Here is an 18,428-nt window from a genome sequence, read left to right on the forward strand (position 1 = left end):
CAAACAGAACTATGACATCTTAGATACCTGCAGTGCTCACTGGTTCCACGAAGTTAGGAAGGAATCAATAATAAGATGGAAGCCGGTAGAAGGAGCTATAATGCGAAAGAGTCTGGAGCAAGAATCGTAAGACCTATTTCTCTACCCAGCTCTGCTAATGGTTAACAGAGAGGCCAAAACATGCCTCTTCAGTTCTCCCTTCATTTTGAAGAGGATGAAATGATACCATCTTTTCTTTTTCTTTAAAATTGTATAGCCTTATGGAAAAGGCTGGGAATGTGAACAGCTACAGTTTAATGGACTCCAATGTATTTCATCCAGATTTGGGAAATTCATCAGCTAGGTGGCACAGAAAATGCAGACAACCACACATGCACTATATTGGATATGGGATCTCAGGACCAAAAAATAAAGTAAAATAAAAAAATAACATCCCAGGATTATGGACGGGAAAGTGGGAGTAAACATCGTCCCCCACCTCTTCCTCAGATCTGGTTTTGGCATCCTGGAAAATTCCACGGAAAGCTAGGTTAAATCATGTCTCTTAATTTTTCTTTTCTTTCAAGCCCCATAGAGATCCCCTGTATTTAAAATTTAATTATGTTTTTGTTAAAAGATCTCATCACCATGCAGAATTTTCTTCTTTGAATCATCATGTACCTCCTTATAGTTGCTCTTATATTTGAATTTTGTATATGTTATTTTTCCCACTAAGAAAGAGGATTATCAAAAATAAGTTCTCCTTCTCCCTCTCAATCTCTTTCTCCTTCCTTTCTTCCTCCCTCCCTCCCACCCTCCCTCCCTCCCACCTTCCTTCCTTCCTTCCTTCCTTCCTTCTTTCCTTCCCTCCTAATAAAATTACTGGAGGTTCAGATACACTCTGTATTCTTAACAGAATGAAAGGGAACATGGATTCCGGCAAAGAGGGAAGCAGACCATAATAACCCTGAAGCAGGAGAAAGCACTTTCTGAACCTCGTCCATCTCTTCCGCTGACATTTTCACCTCCTCCCACACTTACTCACTGCTTAGCATGTGTGATCATAGTACCAACTGCAGAGACAGTTCCTCTCTGATTTCTCTTCTTTAATGCATTTCAGCCCTAGGGCCGGGAGGGAGAGATTGGTATGAGTATTTTTCCTTCCAAAGAACGGAAGACATACTTGGCCTCTGGTATCTCCCTGCTCCACGTTAAAAATTTCCAGGCTAAAACTTTCCTCGAAGCCAATCCCTAAAAATACCATTCTTAAAATAATATCATTCTACTCTCTGGCAGAGATCACTCACCTGTTCACAAGCACCATCCCTCTCCTAGACTCAAATTGTTATTTAAAAATAAACTACAAGGCAATGACATGCAGAACCCATCCACCTACCTTTGCTAGAAATCAAGGAGGTACATAGCAGTGGAAGCATATCTCGTGTTTTGAATTTTTTCAAACACTGAATGTTTTCATCATATGCCCTATTACTGGACTGTGGGACCGGCTACGGGTTTAGAGCGATGAAGCTTGTTTGATTGAAAACCATAAAACTTAATGAGAATGCTGGCCTCCCAGCATCAAAGCAGGTGGTTGCCTCAGAAAGACTTCAAGGGCCTGGGCAGAGAAAGACTCTTAAATTTGTGCTGCTTCTTGATAATCTGATTCTGGAGGCTTTGCCAAACTTTCCTTAAGGGCAACGTGAAAAGAAAGAAAGAAAAAATAATAAACTAAGCAGGAAGATAGGAATCTCTTTCAACCCACATTTTGTCTCAGACTTTAGGAGTATTTTGTTTGTTGTTTTGTTCTGTTTTGTTTTTGATCAGGGAGGTGGAAAAAATCTTATCTTTTCTTATCTTTTGAGGATAATGAAGGTCACTCAGAGTGATATGTTAGAACCTTCTTGGCTAGAGGACTTTTGAGAATAGGACTTGCAGATAGCTTTGTAAAAAATGCTTATGTGTTTGCAACCACCACTATAGGAAGGGTTTACCTCAGGACTTAAAGATTGTAGGAAAGGACCTTAAAGTACATAAAACTTAATCCCCTCACTTGACCGATGAAAAACCTGGTGCTCAGAGAGGTTAAGTAAAACGCATTGGGTTACACTTCACATGTGCTGGCCAACTTTCAGGGTTGTGCAGGCCAAACAGTCAAAAAGTGCATCCCGGGAAGCCAGTTTTCTTACTTCCTTCATGCTTCCCACTGCCCTTGTTCCCCATTCCTTTGAGCTCTGATCTGAAGAAAAATATCTGGTTTGATTGCTTTGTTTTGGTTGAAATATATAGATTTGTCTTGTCTTGGTATTTTTTATTCTTTCTTCCCCAAAACTCATCCAGTCACCTTGATTCTACCTTTGAGGTCCCTCTGGATTGTTCGTTATTCCCCATTCTTCCCTTGCTAGATCAACCCTTAACATCTCTCCCTTGGTGTGTTTCAGTTCTCTCCTTTTTAAACTGGAGGCTTAGGGTCTTTTGATCCTTCAAATTAAATCCTGGCCCTATCACAGACCTTTCTAGAAGTATCCATAGAACCCTATAACAAGTAGCAGTCTTTGTTAAAGTCCTTATATCATTTGCATCTGTATTACCTTACATTTTTGTTAAAAATTCAGGTCCACTGCTAAATCAGAAGCTATGGGGACAGGGACCTGCAGTTTAATAAACCCTGAGATGATTTTTAATACACAAAACTTTCAACCATTGGGGCAGTCATACCCTGTCATCATTTTATCCATTTTCAACATCATTTCCTTCAATTTTTATCCAGCGTCAGTGTTCACCTCCCTTCTGTACATCCTTTCCCTAGTCACACTGACTGACCCCAGACATTCCCCCAAGCATGGCTGTGTATTCTTTTACAACCGTGCCCTTTCTCCAACTTATCCTCTGTCTCAAACTTTGTAGTTCACATCCTATTCACTTGGAGATATACTATTTTCCTTTCAATGCTAAGCTCAAATAGTATCTCCTTGGGAAAGTCTGGTTTTTTACATTTCTTGACCACCCCTCTCTACACTGTGTTGCCCTAGAACGCAGCACAAACCTCTGTTGTAGAACTTATCTCACTTAAGTATAATTATAATGAATCTACTCAAGGGTTATAGAGCACCAACTGTGCCTCAGGTTCTAGCACTAAAGAAATAGTCACAATCCCTGCTAGCAAAAAAGTCTCCCCTAGCTTTTCTCAACCAAAGTCCTCATCTGAACCACAGAACATAGAAAATTAGTTGAGTAACTATTTTCTCGGTTCTCCCAATGATGATACATAACTAGCCCTATTACATACAATGGATGTCTTAGGGCATTAGGGCTTAATCTTCCTGAGAAACCCTAGTTGATCAAACACTGATACAATTATAGTAGCAATACTATGACAGAGATAAGCCCAAGGTGAGGTGGAAAAGCAGAATCAGGTGACCTAATTACCTATGCGTTTCATCTGTACCATGTCTTATTCGTTTTCTATCCTCACTTGGCATCCTGCACAGGCTCATTTCATGGAGGTCCTTTGATACATTTTGTTGTTGTTGAATTAAAAGCACTGAAATTCATTTTCATGGTTATGTGTCTTCAGAATCCAGCCAAGGCAATGAAAATCATCCATATTTGTAAAGCCAGCATCTAATCAGTGCTAGAGACAGAGCTAGCGCTCAGTGAGGGCTTGGTGAATAAATGTACAAATTTCGAAGGACTGTTACTCAAGAATCATAAGTACTACAGTACTTAAAGAAAAACTAATATGAACGTAAAAACCTTTCCTATTACTTAAACTACACTTCTGGATATTCCACTTCAAATTTAATTGCTTCCTGCGTTATGTGTATTTTCAAGACAGAAAGAAAGAGTTGCATTAAAAGTGCGAGTAAAGTTGTATGAAGTGAAAAAAGGCTGCATTTCCCTGGTTGGGGGATTAAAGTAAGTGGTGGTACTTTCAGTGTAATTCTAATCTAATAAAGACAAAGAAATTTAGTTTGAATATATTTTCAAGAACAAATAGCCTCTAATTACAAATTGAGTTTAGAGGAAGATAGTGGGGAAAGTTATAAAGTACCATAAAAATCTGGTGTCCTAAAGAAATTCTGAGGAGGTCTGTTGTACTTTCCTCTCTTACTGCAAAGTCTGCAGACACTTCACTTCAGACAAAGTTATCTTTTTATAAGCATCAGTAAGCACACACTTCACACTCTTCCTGGGATTAATGGTTTTCCCATTTACGTCACTTAAAGGCATCTCTGTTCATTTAATCACCAAGAAAATTTCAGGCTGAGTGGCTTCAGTTTAGAGAGGTGTCATACTGCTTAGTTGCCTCTAGGGGGCTCTTATTAAAATTCATGTTGCAGAAGGAGCATTTCCCTAAATGGTTCCTTAATGCCTCAAATCCCCAACTGTCTAATTTATATCCAAGAAAGAGTTTACTTCCTTTAGGGCATAACCCATTATGTTACAAAGTTGTTAAAATGTAAATAAATACACAGAAATCTGTTTAAGTTAGCAAATTCTGGTAAGGTAAAATAATCCTGAATAAACCATGGCCTGAAAAAATGTGATGAGTATATATGGAAAATTCAGCATAAGAATATTACCCTGCAAAAATAATAATTAACCCAAGTAAACCTGCACACAGTGATTTTCAGCACTTTTTCAAGTGAACAAATTTTGCTATGAAAGCAGTACTCAAAATCAAATAGAGGTTAGGAGACCTAGTTTAAAATTGTTATTAAAACACACAGGCATTTTACTTTAATGGTCATGGGCTTAGTTCCAACTCTTTCGTTAGCAAAAGCTTATTGCTTGGATAGTAAGTACAACTCATCCCAAGACTGTATTTGCCTCTAAATTTAGACTGTTGGGGGCCTGGCTCAGGGTGGATCCTGGTGATTCATTTGCCCTCAGTGTAATTGGATGCAAAGATCCTGATGTCCATCTTCGGAAGAAGGCTGAGCCCACGCAGGGGCTGGGGGAGAACTGAGCCCGGGAGGGTTTCCCCAGGGTCTTGGCACTTTGAGATGCTGAGGCTCTGGCTGTAAGCCTCAGGGTCACTACTGAGCTACTAAATTATACACTGTTTTATATTTTAATATGTCTAAAATACAGATCTTAGTTGCAGTTGAGGTGCATTCTAGCCTAGGTTAATTGGCAGTGTTTAATGCCAATCATAACGTAATTGTACATCTTACAGTCAATGATGTCAACAAAACATGATGGCTGAGGTGCTCTAGCTCAGTGATTTTCAAACTCTAATTTGCATATGAAATCCCCCGGGGATCTTATTAAAATATAAATTTTGATTTAGTAGATATGGGGAGGAGCATGAGGTTTTTCATCTAACAAGCTCCCAGGTGATATTGATGCTGCTGCTTCACAGGCCACGCCTTGAATAGTAAATCCCTAAATGGGCTAAGAATTGCTTCCTTTTAAACTACCTAAAACCTACTGCTTTAAGTCGCATGCCACTGTTTACAAATTGTTCTATATAAACACCATGTAATTTTATATAAATGTGTTGATTAATCCATGATAAATCAAATAATTATTAAATAATAGCAAAAGGTAACGTTAACGAAGGATTGACTTCAATCGTTGGTGATCATACCTTTCAGTCTGGAGACCTTATAGAAGAAAATGTTAACAAAAAGGTCAATTTACTCTTTCAAACAAGCACTGAAGTCTTACATATGGGACTCTCCTTTGTCTACAGATGGTGAGTGCAGGGAAGGAATACAGTGACTGAGTTTGAAAAATAATGTTATGTGAAATCTGATGATGATGATAAAATCCTTAAAAAGTAAAAACAAAAAACTATTTGCATTTGAACTATAAAAATTAAGTGACTATTCCCAGTTATTAAAAAGATATTAGTGTTTTTCTAAAAACGCTGAGTTTCTCAGTCGTCTTTACTAATTTTTGATACATTGGAAGGTGTCTATTATAACTCAGGTGAACAAAAGAGGAAGGCACACTGGCTAGAGTCAATAAACAGAGGTTTTCTTCTGGATTCTTCTACATATGAGTGACGTGGCCTTGATGATGTTATAAATAACTTGTGGCCTCCAAGTCAATTCAATTTCCTCACAAAGCTGTTAGGACAGTTAAATGAAATAACTTTTAAAATGAGATAATATGTGCAAAATCTCATAGACTTGTCTGCAACCTGGACAGTCCTCATACTTCACAGGGTCCGGTGCAAAATAAAAATGAAGGGCTCCTTGTTCAAAAGTTATGAAGAATTTCAAGATGGCAAGAGGAAGATATTAAACCAAGAGCAGGGTCCTTCTGCGTGTGAGGGCCCTGTGTGACTACATAGGTTACATGTCTGTGAAATATATATGTATAGGTCACATTCCTACCTGCAATGTATTTGTAGTTAACACACACCATTTATTGAAATATTACAGTATAATAGGTACTATGCTGAGTGCTTCAATTACATAGTTTCACTTAATCCTTTAGAGTGAAGGAAAAATGAAGCAAAAAACATTAAATTACTTTTCTCAGGTCACACAACTACTAAGTCTACGGAGCCAGGATTTGAACCCAGGTCTGTCTGATTCTAAAGCAATCTGTCTTAACTAATTTAACGGAATACCAATCTATAACTGGTTACTGTCATCACATTTGACTCAAATTTAGAAACTTAAGTTCAGAAAAATATATATGTTTGATGGACAATTCATTTATCATGACCTGGATTAGATAACCTATATCAACCTAATTATCATATCCTGGCACTTCACATAGTAGATAGTCATATCATACATGTGGAACTAAACTGAACACTCAGAGTCACCAATTTCTCTGTGTGCAGAACATTTACTCAACAAAGATAAAAATCTCATTTTCCTATTATTTAAAATCACATGCTTCTGAATGATAACAGAATTATTTTCATTTTAAAGTAATTAATTTGTTTAAAATGTGTTTCAATAGTGATATTTCTCCTGAAACAAAGGCCAATTATGGTGTACAGGAATAATTTTCTTCCAAACACAGCACTTGATCCAAAGAACTAAGATGAGAGTATATCGTCTCATAATAGAAATCAACATGAAGACCAAAATATTCACTTTGTTTTGGATAGAGATCAGATTTTTAAAATACGGCTCAAACTCAGTAAAGTACAAGCTTGCATTTCTATGGTGCTTTTCTTCTTCTTTGTAATGTGTTTTCGAATCCTTCATATCATTTCATCTTTCCTATTCTTTTCAAATTCTGAGAGCAGAACTTTAATCCCACGTAATATCATGCCCATTATAGAGCTGAGCGAAGAGAGACAGAGAGGATAACTCAGCTTACTTTGTCACCTTCTCTTTGAAAGTATTATAGATTTCCTCTGGCAGAATTAATGACAGCTTCTGCTGCATTTTTAGAGCAATCTTCAATACCTCATTTAAAGAACCTGTATTTTAATTTTCTGCTTGTCAGGCTCTCCTTCCAGATTCCTAGGTGTGTTATTTATCTGTGTGTCCCCAGTGTGTAGTACAGAGTCTAGCACATAGTAGGTATTGATTAATGTTGACTCATTGAATGCACACATACCTAAGTGAATGGAACAATTTAAACAAGGTACTCTAGTGGGTGCTGAAATTAAGAGGAAATGTTAAGTCTTAGACATTATTCATTACTGCTTTCTGCTGGGCTAGAAAATGTCATATTCTATAATATGCATCAATTCGTTAAAATGTCATTGAAACCCCTACCAAACCACGTTATGCTAGCTTGATATCTGAAAGCACTGCAATACATTATGTCAACTGCTGATATAGTTCCAGGCTATGGGGCATCTGCCGAATATGATGGGAAATAGAAATCTGTGGGTCCCCTGGAAGGGAGGTTGCTATGTTCAAAAAGCTGAATTCCAGACAAGAACTCACCAGATACTCTGGAGACTAAAGACCTGAGTTCCACGTCCTTGGGGACCTGAGCAGATGGGACTTCCTGAACCCAATCTCGAAGAGGAGTGCCTATGGCAAAATGCCTGGTTTCTGCCCTAATTGCTTATTTCCCTTGTCCCCAAGGCTACAAGGCACAGAAGGAAATGTACCCTTAGCAATCTATGAAGCCAATACTTTGTAGAAATCTAGAAAGTACTTCCAAATGTGTTTTTTTTTGTGTGTATCCCTGTTCATACGGTTGGCTACAGAGTACAGAAATTTATGACAAGCATTATTATCTTTTTTACATCCTTAGAGGAGGAAGGGATACAGACTTACAGAGCAGAGAAGCAGTTCACAGAGGTGACATTCCAGTACCAGTTCGAACAGTAAGAGAAAAATCCCCACTGGAAGCTCACGTGTAACTGGGCATCCACGAAATATTTCCTGCTCTTTCCCCTCCCACTTAGACACCCCCTTCTGCAACATCCTATTAATCTAGGCTGCATTTTTGTGTTCTCTTTCTCCTCAAGGTTCCTATAAAGTTCATTTCATTTAATTATACTTTACTAAAAATATTGAGAACAAGGAAATAGAAGCAAGATTATATTATGAGTAAAGGAAGCAACATAGAGTAGCTGTTAAAGGCAAGAGTCCTGTGGTCAGATTAGTTAAGATTCAGATCTTGGCTCTGCTACTTAGTGATTGTTTTCTCCTAGTCAGTTACCTAACTTCTCCTGTCTCCATGTCATTTGTCAAATAGGGATACTGCTAGTATGTAACTTGTGAGATGCTCAGAGAGTTACTTTTGAACATACAAAGCACTGGAAAAAAATGACAGTGCACCCCTCCAGGCAATTTAATAATAAAAGCAAAATCTAAGATAAAATGCCATTAAGTCCACCAAACACACGCAAAAAAATGGTGTTTGTCTCCCATGATTACCTTGCTGCTATGTCTGAAATACTGAATATCTAATTATTTCAGAAAGTTTCATTAATTTATTTTTTAGGAGTAAATTGTTATGTTTGCTGTGCTGCTCTGCTGGTTGTGCCCTAGGTACAATGGGGTAACTCACTGGGTGTTGTAGAAATCACATGAGAAATAGGAAATGCTTAGTATGTTATTATTACTATTCTGAAATCTACCAACTCTTCTTACCCTTTTATAATAGCTGTGACTTTTAGCATCCCTTTGTAGAATGCCTTGTATAATCCTAGCCACAATTAGGTACCACCGAGTTTATATCACTAGAGTATGTTTAGATGAGCTCATTCAGGCAATGCGCTCTAACTAGGAAAAGTACTCAACTTAAGTTATTACTATTATCTCACAGGGGTTCTTGAAAAGACATCCTTAAAAAGGAAAGGGGGATTTCTGACTTAAAAGAAGCTGTGGTCTTCTGTCTTGAAAATGAAAAGGAGGCAAGGGTAATTGACCTCTGTCTGCATTTTAGTGCCAACAATTTATTACAGCAGAAGAGTTGAAACACATTTCAGTATTTCCAAGATCTGAAAGACATCAGGCAGGGCTTATAATAAATCAGGTTAATGGTACATAAGAATTTGTCAAATTCTTCGACATTCCCACAAACTCCATCTTGCTTTCTTGTTAAAGTTTTAAAAGCAAACTGCCACCTTCTGTGGTTTTTTCTTTCAGGTGGAGAAACTTATTTTCTTTCTAGACTAGAATCTTTGCCCAACACTGTAAGTCAGTTTGCCTCCTTTTCATCTAGGCTAAGCTAAGCTCTCTTACAAGTCACTAAACCAAGACCCTACCTCTAGGAAGGCAGCCCAGAGCCAATGTGTGAGTCCTTGTGTTACAGGAATTCTTTTGTATTTTTGTACAGTCTACTATTTGGGGAACATTAGTAAAATCTATCTTAAAATGGTTAGTTAACTTGAGGACATTTTGCCAAACATAATTAAGGTAGAATTTATTTTCCTTAGCTATGTAATAATATGGTGAGTAAAAACATGCGGATATGTATGGAAAATGGCTAGGAGGAAGTGAGATGGGAATGCAAACAGCAATTCTCTTTCCAAAAGAATGAATGAGACATGTGGGAAGGTTAACATAAATGCATTAGAAAATGCTACTTATCAACATATAGACTGTGACAATGTAATAAGACAGGAAAGGCAGAAACTATCTACAGGTATCAGGGACCCCAACAAGGAAGAGTCTGGAGGAAATGAAAACCTGGGAGAAACGTGTTTAATCATGACTTTGGAACCCCTATGAGGACGTTCTCCCAGATAAAGAAGTCCTCCCTCTTCCCAAGTTGCACGATTATCAGTGAAGATCTCCTTACCCTCCAAAGTTTCCTTGAGGTCAAATTTTTCCAACAGGTCACAAAGCCTTTTATTTAAAAATTGGAAAAATAACTTAAAATGCAAATTCTGCCATGGATTTTTATTCTTATATGTAAAGAACTCACTTTGAGTAGTGAGGGAAATAAGACAGAACAGAAGGACACCTGGGAACCCACATTTGATGAGCTGGTTCTACTATAGAAGGGGATAGATTGAGAAGCCTTCACAATCTTCTAAAGTTCTCTGTTGTCCACAAGAAGTAAGACAGGAATTAAGAGGTATTTGCGCAAAGGAAATATTGCACCTTTTTCCTGGTGCTGATACTGGTACATTGTGTGAATTACGGCGATGCCACTGCAAATGGCAGAGAGGACCATGCTGATTACATGCAGGTATCAACTATTTCTTCACAGTGGGTGAAAATGTTTACATAAGAGGATATTTTCTGAACCTCATCCACTTCATAGCTTCTTCCAGATTTTTAGTGCTAAAAGTTTCTCAATGTAATTAAAGCCTGCGCTGATCTAATTAGGTTGATGAAATTTTCAGTAGGGATTTAATTCCCCCTAGCATTTCACTTATTTATTTTTCTAGAATCCTTCCTTAGGCTTATCCCAAGCAACTTTTAGTGGTAGCATTCTAAATTTCCTCACACAGGCAGTGTCTCTACTCGCACAACTGACTGTAAAACTCCAGCAAGTACACATAGCTACAAAAAAACTTCCAATAAAGCATTCTAGGTTGTTTTATCCAGTACAATCCTTTCCTCCCCTTTCAGTTTCATTTCCCTACCAACAAACTATGTTGAATAATGTTCACTCTGCAGGAGGGAAATAGGTGTTTCAAAGCATTCTGGAGGCACAAAGAGGCTAAGAAATGCATAATAGCCCAAGGAGATTCTGAGGCAAGATTAATGAGGGAGCAACATGACCCTTCCTTGTAAGTCATTAACTGCAGAAGCCCTCATGGTCAAAATATTGGGATAGAAACACATATTAGTGAGTTTGCCACCTATCTTTGAATGTTAAAAAACAAACAAAAACCTTTCATGAGAACCTTAGGAATCGACTGTAATACTTTTAGAGTGAAAAAAAAAAAAAAAATGCTTTCCAAGTTGTTTAAGGTGAATGGTCAGGGCAGTAGGTGTCCTCAAATAGACTCCAAACATCTCCCTTAGACGCCATGATTTAACTTTCTAGGGCATCTTCTAATTCCCTCTCCCGTTGTAGCAATCACTCAAAAAACTGCTTGCTGGAAAAATTAAATTTGATTTTAAGTGATCTTCTTAAGCAACATATATTTCAGGTTTTATTCAGTGGTATACAAAATGCAAAGAATATAAACAAATGCTTCTCTCCAAGCATGATTAGTACTGCCTTTGTAAAAATCAAATGTAAAAAGCATATTTTCAGGGCTTCCCTGGTGGCGCAGTAGTTGGGAGTCTGCCTGCCGATGCAGGGGACGCGGGTTCGTGCCCTGGTCCGGGAGGATCCCACATGCTGGCCGCAACGGTGAGAGGCCCGCGTACCGCAAAAAAAAAAAAAAAAAAAAAAAGCATATTTTCAAAGATCCATTATCCTCTAGGAATTTCATACATGTGGGTTGTATATAATGGTAATTGATTATTTACAATTTCTCCTGTAACTTTTCTCAAATTTATACCCTTGAAAGTCATTTTCAGTAACCTCAAACATTTCTCCAAAGTCTTTTTTATTTATTTATGATGAAAATATAAATACTTTTTAAAAAACTACTTTGATGCCCTTATTATAATTTCTTGGCCATTCAAAGCTCCCTCTCGGTTTGAACGAAGTAATATATGAAGTTCAGGTTAAGTTTTGTCAAATTCTGTTGAAATAATTTTACTTGATTTTGAAATTTGTTAATCACACAAAAAAATTTCTTAATGAGGGTTGGCTGCTCTCCACGCAAGCCAAGTCTTATTTCAAATAAGCATTATCAAATGCCATGTAGGGACAGCCTTAACTGCTAATTGCTTCTAATAAACACTAGATTATGGGTTGTTTCATTATGTGGAGTAATTTTTTTTTTTACTTTAATCTTTAAAAAATGAAGATGTGAATTAGTGAGAGTGGTAGGCCATCTCTAGTTTTGTATCTTGAGTGCCACTGTTTATAATGTCATTCAAGTATTATATTTTATCTGACAATATTCTGTGTTTTTATCCTGTTACCCCTTCATTGCTCTTCACTGGGACAGATAACCTCTAGGTCTGTTTTCCCATTTCCAAAATAAGGAGGTTGGACTTGAAGAATGACTTCCAGTATTCTTCCTATTTTAACACTCCAAAATTTCTTCTATGACTTCAGACATAGTGTTAGGAGTATCTCCCCCAGGACTGGTCATCCTAAGGGGGATCACATACTAGACTGAACATAAAAAATGTTATGAGCCATAGATGAAATCATAATTAAGATTTTATATAACATGCCTGAGGGCAGAAAGCCTGAGATAAGAGTTAAGGAAGGTTCACATGGGCTTAAGAGGGATGTGGTGAGAATGAACATGGGTATGTTTCTTTTCAGCAACTCTACAGAGCTCACCTATCTGAAATAAGGTGATTTGATTCAAAATCTATGCTACTTTGTCACAATTTCATTTCAGTAGTAGGAAGAGCAGGGCATTCTAAATAGACAGTAACTCAGACTTGGATGGAAACTATGAACCTTCCAAAACCTCTCCAAGTAAAGTGTGTTTTGATTTATAGGCTGATTGTGCCCGTATCCTCCCACTCTAGTGTGTCAGGAGGAAATAAAGTGTAAGAGATTGTACATCAGTAAAACACTGGCAAGACTTGCTCCAGACACATACCCCAGGCTGTGGAAGAGAGAGATATAGGAAGTGCCCTACTGGTAAGATGAGTGATATCTATCCAAAACCTACAGAGACAATAACTTGAGTGAATCCTCATTGTTTGGACTCAGTAGTTGCCAAACAAATGGAAAATCACCTGACTTGGTTTTTATGGTTGAAAGACCAATTAAAAAGATAAGTATAAAATACATAAGCAACAAGGATATAGCACAGGGAATTATAGCCATTATTTGTAATAACTAAAAATGGAGTATAATCTGCAAAAATACTGAATCACTATGCTGTACTTAAAACTAATATAAAATTGTAAGTTAACTACAGTCTAATTTTAAAAAAAGAGATGAGTTCTAAAGCGTCTCAACTTCTCATTAACACTTAAATATTAAAGATATTAATCTGAAGTACAGTTCAATCTGAAACTGTAAATTTGGATTAAGGCAATCCACTGAAGATTCACACACACGGAAAGCTGCCTCACCCAACCTGAACTCAGGAGACAGTGAGGCGCAGCTGAACTTGGGTGATCACTGCAGAAACTCTCATGTTTTTACAGGATACCCAAAAGGGCTCTTTAGCTAGATTCCAGTTTCTGCTCGAGATCCTTGGATTCCCTTTCCTTTTTCCAGTCCACAGCAAGATTAACTTTCTGTAGATAAAGCAGGGCCTAGGGGCTGACCATAGGTTGATCTGTTCACAGTGAAAATGAGGAAATGGTGTGGATGACTGGGGGTGTGATTCTGCCCCCACCCCAATTCCTATCACCAGAAAGGGTTTCAGGCATCATATTGTGAAATCTAACTATGTTTTCACCATGCTTCTCCCCAACCTGAAACATGTCCTCCATCCCCGGCTCATAATTATCCTTCAATATGCTCTCACATCCTGACTCTTCTGTGTATCTTCCTTGTCTACTAGATCTCCACTCATTCACTCTCTTTTGTACTCAAATGCGTATAACTGTACCACACAGAAATGTCTAGTTTACATTTCTAAAAGTTGTTTCTGTTTGTAGCAGAATTGAGGGTTTACACAATCTTCTAACAAACATTCTGTTAGGACACTGTGTATTATGGTGGCTAAGAGCACACAAGTCTCTCAATTCAGACTGCCATGATCATGCTCTAGGCGTGCAGACTTCTTAGCCATGGGACGTTGCTCGAGAAACTTACCTCTCCAAACCTCAGTTTCCTTGTCTGAAAAGTGCAGATAATTACTTCATATATTGTGGAGATTCCTGCAAAGCTCTTAGTATTGCATTAGGCACAAAATAAGAGCTCAGAAAATGCCTACTGTTATAACAATGATCATAATTATTAGGATTTTATAATGCTCACAGAGCTTAGCACAGTCCTGGGTCATGTTATGTATCTGTAAAAAGTAAAAGTTATTCTCTGGGAGGCAATCAACCCCTTCCACCACAAAGCACAGTTAGATTCAGCCTTTCAGAACTGCATCTCCTTGTATTTGTTAAAACTATAGCGTTTTCGAATCCTTTTTAGGACTCTTCCATATACATTCACATACTGGGCAATGCAACATCCAGTATATTTACATAAATGAAAAACAGGTAAGGATAATTCAAGCATGGATTGTTTTTCACTGATGCTTACTTGAATCTTGAGTTTATATGATTACAATATTTTCTTTAAAATAAACCAAATCCAAAAAAGAAGGGATATATGTATATGTATAACTGATTCATTTTGCTGTACGGCAGAAACTGACACAACACTGTAAAGCAGCTATGCTCCAATAAATAAATAAACCAAAGTACATCACTGCTTACCAACACCACCTATGGCTAATCGTTAATAAATCCAGAGTTATTAAATTTTCTATTTTAGAGGTCTGTACCATTAAACTACAGTCATATAATGCAAGAGGAACTTCTGGTTCTAGCAGCCAAGAGAAACTGGGTTGTGCCTGAATGAAAACAGGCAGCTGTTATGGAAAACTGTTCATACAAGTTGAAATCCAAAGATCTTCCTGATCTTTTTCTTCCCACACCCCAACAAGTCCCGATCCCATCAAAAGTTACAACCAACAATGACAGCTGGGAATGAGGGATGAAATTCTTGGTATCTTTTAGCCTGATAGCTTCACTCAGGTAAGTATCAAGTGAGCTCATTGGATCACAAATGAAACATCTTTACTTCCTTCAGAACATATTTAAAACCTAGGAACAAAATTATTTCATCACATAGATTCATCTTGTTTTTGTTGCATTTGGTCTCTCATAGCCTATTTTTTTTCTTCTTCTTTCCTGTAATGGTCAAATAAGTCACTGCTGCATATAGAACACCTAAGGCATTTAAGTAGAAATGAGCAAGGTGTTTGGCTTAACTCTAGACCCAATATTTCTTTGTGTTTGTCTTTCTTTTATAGCTAATATACAACTGCCCCCTGCAAATCATAATTGTGAATTACTTACAGACTGTAAAGAAGAGGAACTTAACTCCTTGATAATGTTCTATGAGTTGCCCCCATCCCCCCAATCCTATATAAACAACAGTGGAATACTGAATTTAAGGTTGTGCCCCCTGACACCACAAACTCTGGGTCTTCAGCAAAGGCGCTTTCAGTCTGGATCTGAAATGATGAGGTCATGAATTAGGAATGATTCCGGTGACGGTGATATTTACCTCTTTGAGACAGCCCATAAAGTTGTTACTGACTGGTGACCCGGGAAGGTCTGCTGTGCTGGGACTGCCTCCAACATAGAAAAAGTCATCAGACCCCAGCATGGTATAATCTTCTTGCGTGTAGCCCGTTGTGGTAAGAATCCCATCCACTGATATTGTCACCTAGATAACAAAGCACAGGGAAAGGACACGCTATACTCAGACCTAGATACTGTAATCCTGGGATATGCCTGTTTTGTGTTTTGTTTTGTTTTAGTTTTTCGTTTTGCATTTTGGTTTTTGTTTTTTTTTTCTGTTTGTTTGGTTTTTATTTTTAGACCTATGGCGGAACCCATTTTCATGTCTGTTAGAGGTTTATTCTCCGATTCTATGCAACTAGCCCTAAGAGATCTAAACTAGTTAGAGAGTTAACTGATTATTGAACAAGTGTCAGCATCATCCCTACGGCAACTCAAAAGTTATTTAGCAGACACAAAAATGGTGTTAGTAAAATGCTTCCTAGGTTAGTTTTGCTGGTAGTACATATTAGCAAAGTTTAGTCGTCTGTTATTAACTAATCACAACGTGCACCTTGTTAACAGAAAAGGCGCAAGCTCTTTCCAGCAACGTCACTGTTTGCACTATTGAGCAGCAGCTGTCCAGCATGCAAGTGCCTACGTCCATGCCAAAGGCGAGGGGAAACAAAACAACCAGTGGAAGCAGCACACGCCGATGTGCACATGCAGGAGGGACAGTACCGTTCAGAAAGGAAAGGAAAGAAAACGGGGAGAACCAAAGGAAAACACAACTGCTCTGTGATGACGGAAAGATGAGTGGGTGTGGCATCTCCAGCATTCCCAAATCAAGGGTGCATGCCATGCGTCATGAATGGTTCGAGACTGGCTGAGCTTGCGGTCACTCGGGCCAGCCACCATTTTGTCTTATCCCGTGTTAACCACAGCTGGATGCAAAACGTTCGAAACGTTAACGATGCCCCTACAGGTGAGTTGGAAAACAGAAGTTGACAGGAACAGGTAAAAAATAAGAAGGTCAACAACAGATGAAAAGAAGGAGGTCAAAGTAAGCAGAAGAGTACCAACCGCAGTTCCTCTTTTGTTAATGATGTCTACAGTTAAAAGAAAGAAAGAAAACACACGGCAAACCCAAAATAAGAAACAATTAGAATGATATCTACCGAACAATGTAGTTTGTTTACCATAGCGTGTCCAATGCCTGAGTGCTTTGTGGAGAAGGGGGGAGAAAGGAAATTAAAAACTGTGAACAGAATAACGATCGTTACTTAAAAAATATGATGGTCTCTACCATGTTAGTACATTTTTTGATTCAGGTAACGGTTAGTAGAATGAAACATTCCATGAATGACATGTTAGTTATTAAGCATGTTAGTAACATAGAAAAAGGGCAAAAAAATTTTACAAGAAAAAAGCAGACTAACAAATAGGCCTCCCACAGAGGTAATATTTTTCCTGCCAGTATTGTTCGTAACTTGCTATGAGACAGAAACAGACATATGGCAATGTTCCTTTGTCTCCCTGAGTACATCTGACAGACATTGAAAAAGTCTAAAAGGGATTCAAAGGCCTAAAGCTCATCAGCTGACCACTGACGCCTTTCGCCCATAAGTGATCCCTCCCCAACCCTGGCCCACCCCAGTCCCAGCAAATTCATAGGAATCGGTTGGCATTGCCCTACTACTCAATTTTACAGCATACAGGGACTTCTGCTCAACTCCAAAACCTCCTTCGGTCATATTGATGGACTTTAGGGTCACAGTTTACTGCAATGAAACAAAGCAAAGATCCTGACACAAAGAATGAGTAGAATGGATTTGTTTTTAATCTGTCCTGCCACACATGCACCCCGGCTGTATAACTGCAGTTTCCTTTGAGCTACCAATTCATAGTTTGGTTTGTAACCTGAGCAAAGGCAAATCTAGAAAGTAGGCTCCTCAAGCCCCACCCTTCCTTCTGTGCTTCTCTCAAATGAGCCTTCGGCCTCTTGGTGCGAATCTGAGAGAAAAATAAAAAGGGAAAACCAAAGAGACACACTTATAGGAAATCCGTGGTCTACAGCTACCCCGATGGTGGGCGACTATCCCCCAAGGCAGGTGTGAAGCATGCAGGGCCCCTCCCATGACACTAAGGCCTCTGAAAGGTCTTGGACGGTCTCAAGAAATCCTTCATTTTTACTTTTCTGCCTCAGCTAGACTAAATCTGCACTCCTAAAATTCCTGTTTGCTTCTCTAGCTTGGATAGTTAAGCCTTTCAGAAGTGGGAAAGAAAAGGTTAGACAGTTAACAGCTCAGAAAGAGAAGGCTGTTTTAGTAGAGGAAAACCAGAGACAATCCGGTCATTCTGCAACTGTTCAGAGAAACAACAAGTATGTTAAGGATATTAGTTTGAGATCAGCAGGTACTGCAGAAAAATTAGTCACTGTCAACACTTAACAGAATGGTACGTTGTAATATGATAAGATTTCAAATAATAATCAAAACTTGTCATGTTCAGCATAAAAGGACAATCTATTCACTTTCATCTGTATATATATATATATACTGTAATAATATGTCTCAGTTAAAAGCATACAGTATATGGGGACCCATAGATTTACTGAAAAATTGATATTTTCCTAAAATGTAGACACTTGGAAGAATTTTTTTTAAATACAATCAAATAGAAATGGGCATCTAGAAGACGAACTGGCCTCTCCAGAGACATTTGGGATTTAACATAAGTGTCTGTGCTAAAAGTAAAAATACCTTCATAAACAGACTCTTCAGGAGA

The 18,428-nt window shown here is 38.1% G+C and overlaps 1 protein-coding gene across 33 annotated transcripts in view; it reads right to left on the reverse strand.

The window, feature by feature from the left end:
• NRXN1 (neurexin 1) overlaps positions 1-18,428 on the reverse strand; it is a gene marked incomplete at its 5' end in the record, with an annotated part of 1,123,860 nt that overhangs the window by 668,653 nt on the left and 436,779 nt on the right. For 19 of the 33 annotated variants that reach the window (XM_082672696.1, XM_082672716.1, XM_082672704.1 and 16 more), the window contains one exon: positions 15,646-15,807. In XM_082672696.1, the coding sequence (XP_082528822.1) occupies positions 15,646-15,807 (162 nt within the window). Of the gene's footprint in view, positions 1-15,645; positions 15,808-16,819; positions 16,865-18,428 lie in introns of all 33 variants that reach the window. The other 14 variants (XM_082672706.1, XM_082672699.1, XM_082672708.1 and 11 more) reach the window with 2 other exon arrangements.

Source organism: Grampus griseus (genome assembly GCF_964374135.1).
Source record: "Grampus griseus genome assembly, chromosome: 15".
Classification (NCBI taxonomy): domain Eukaryota; kingdom Metazoa; phylum Chordata; class Mammalia; order Artiodactyla; family Delphinidae; genus Grampus; species Grampus griseus.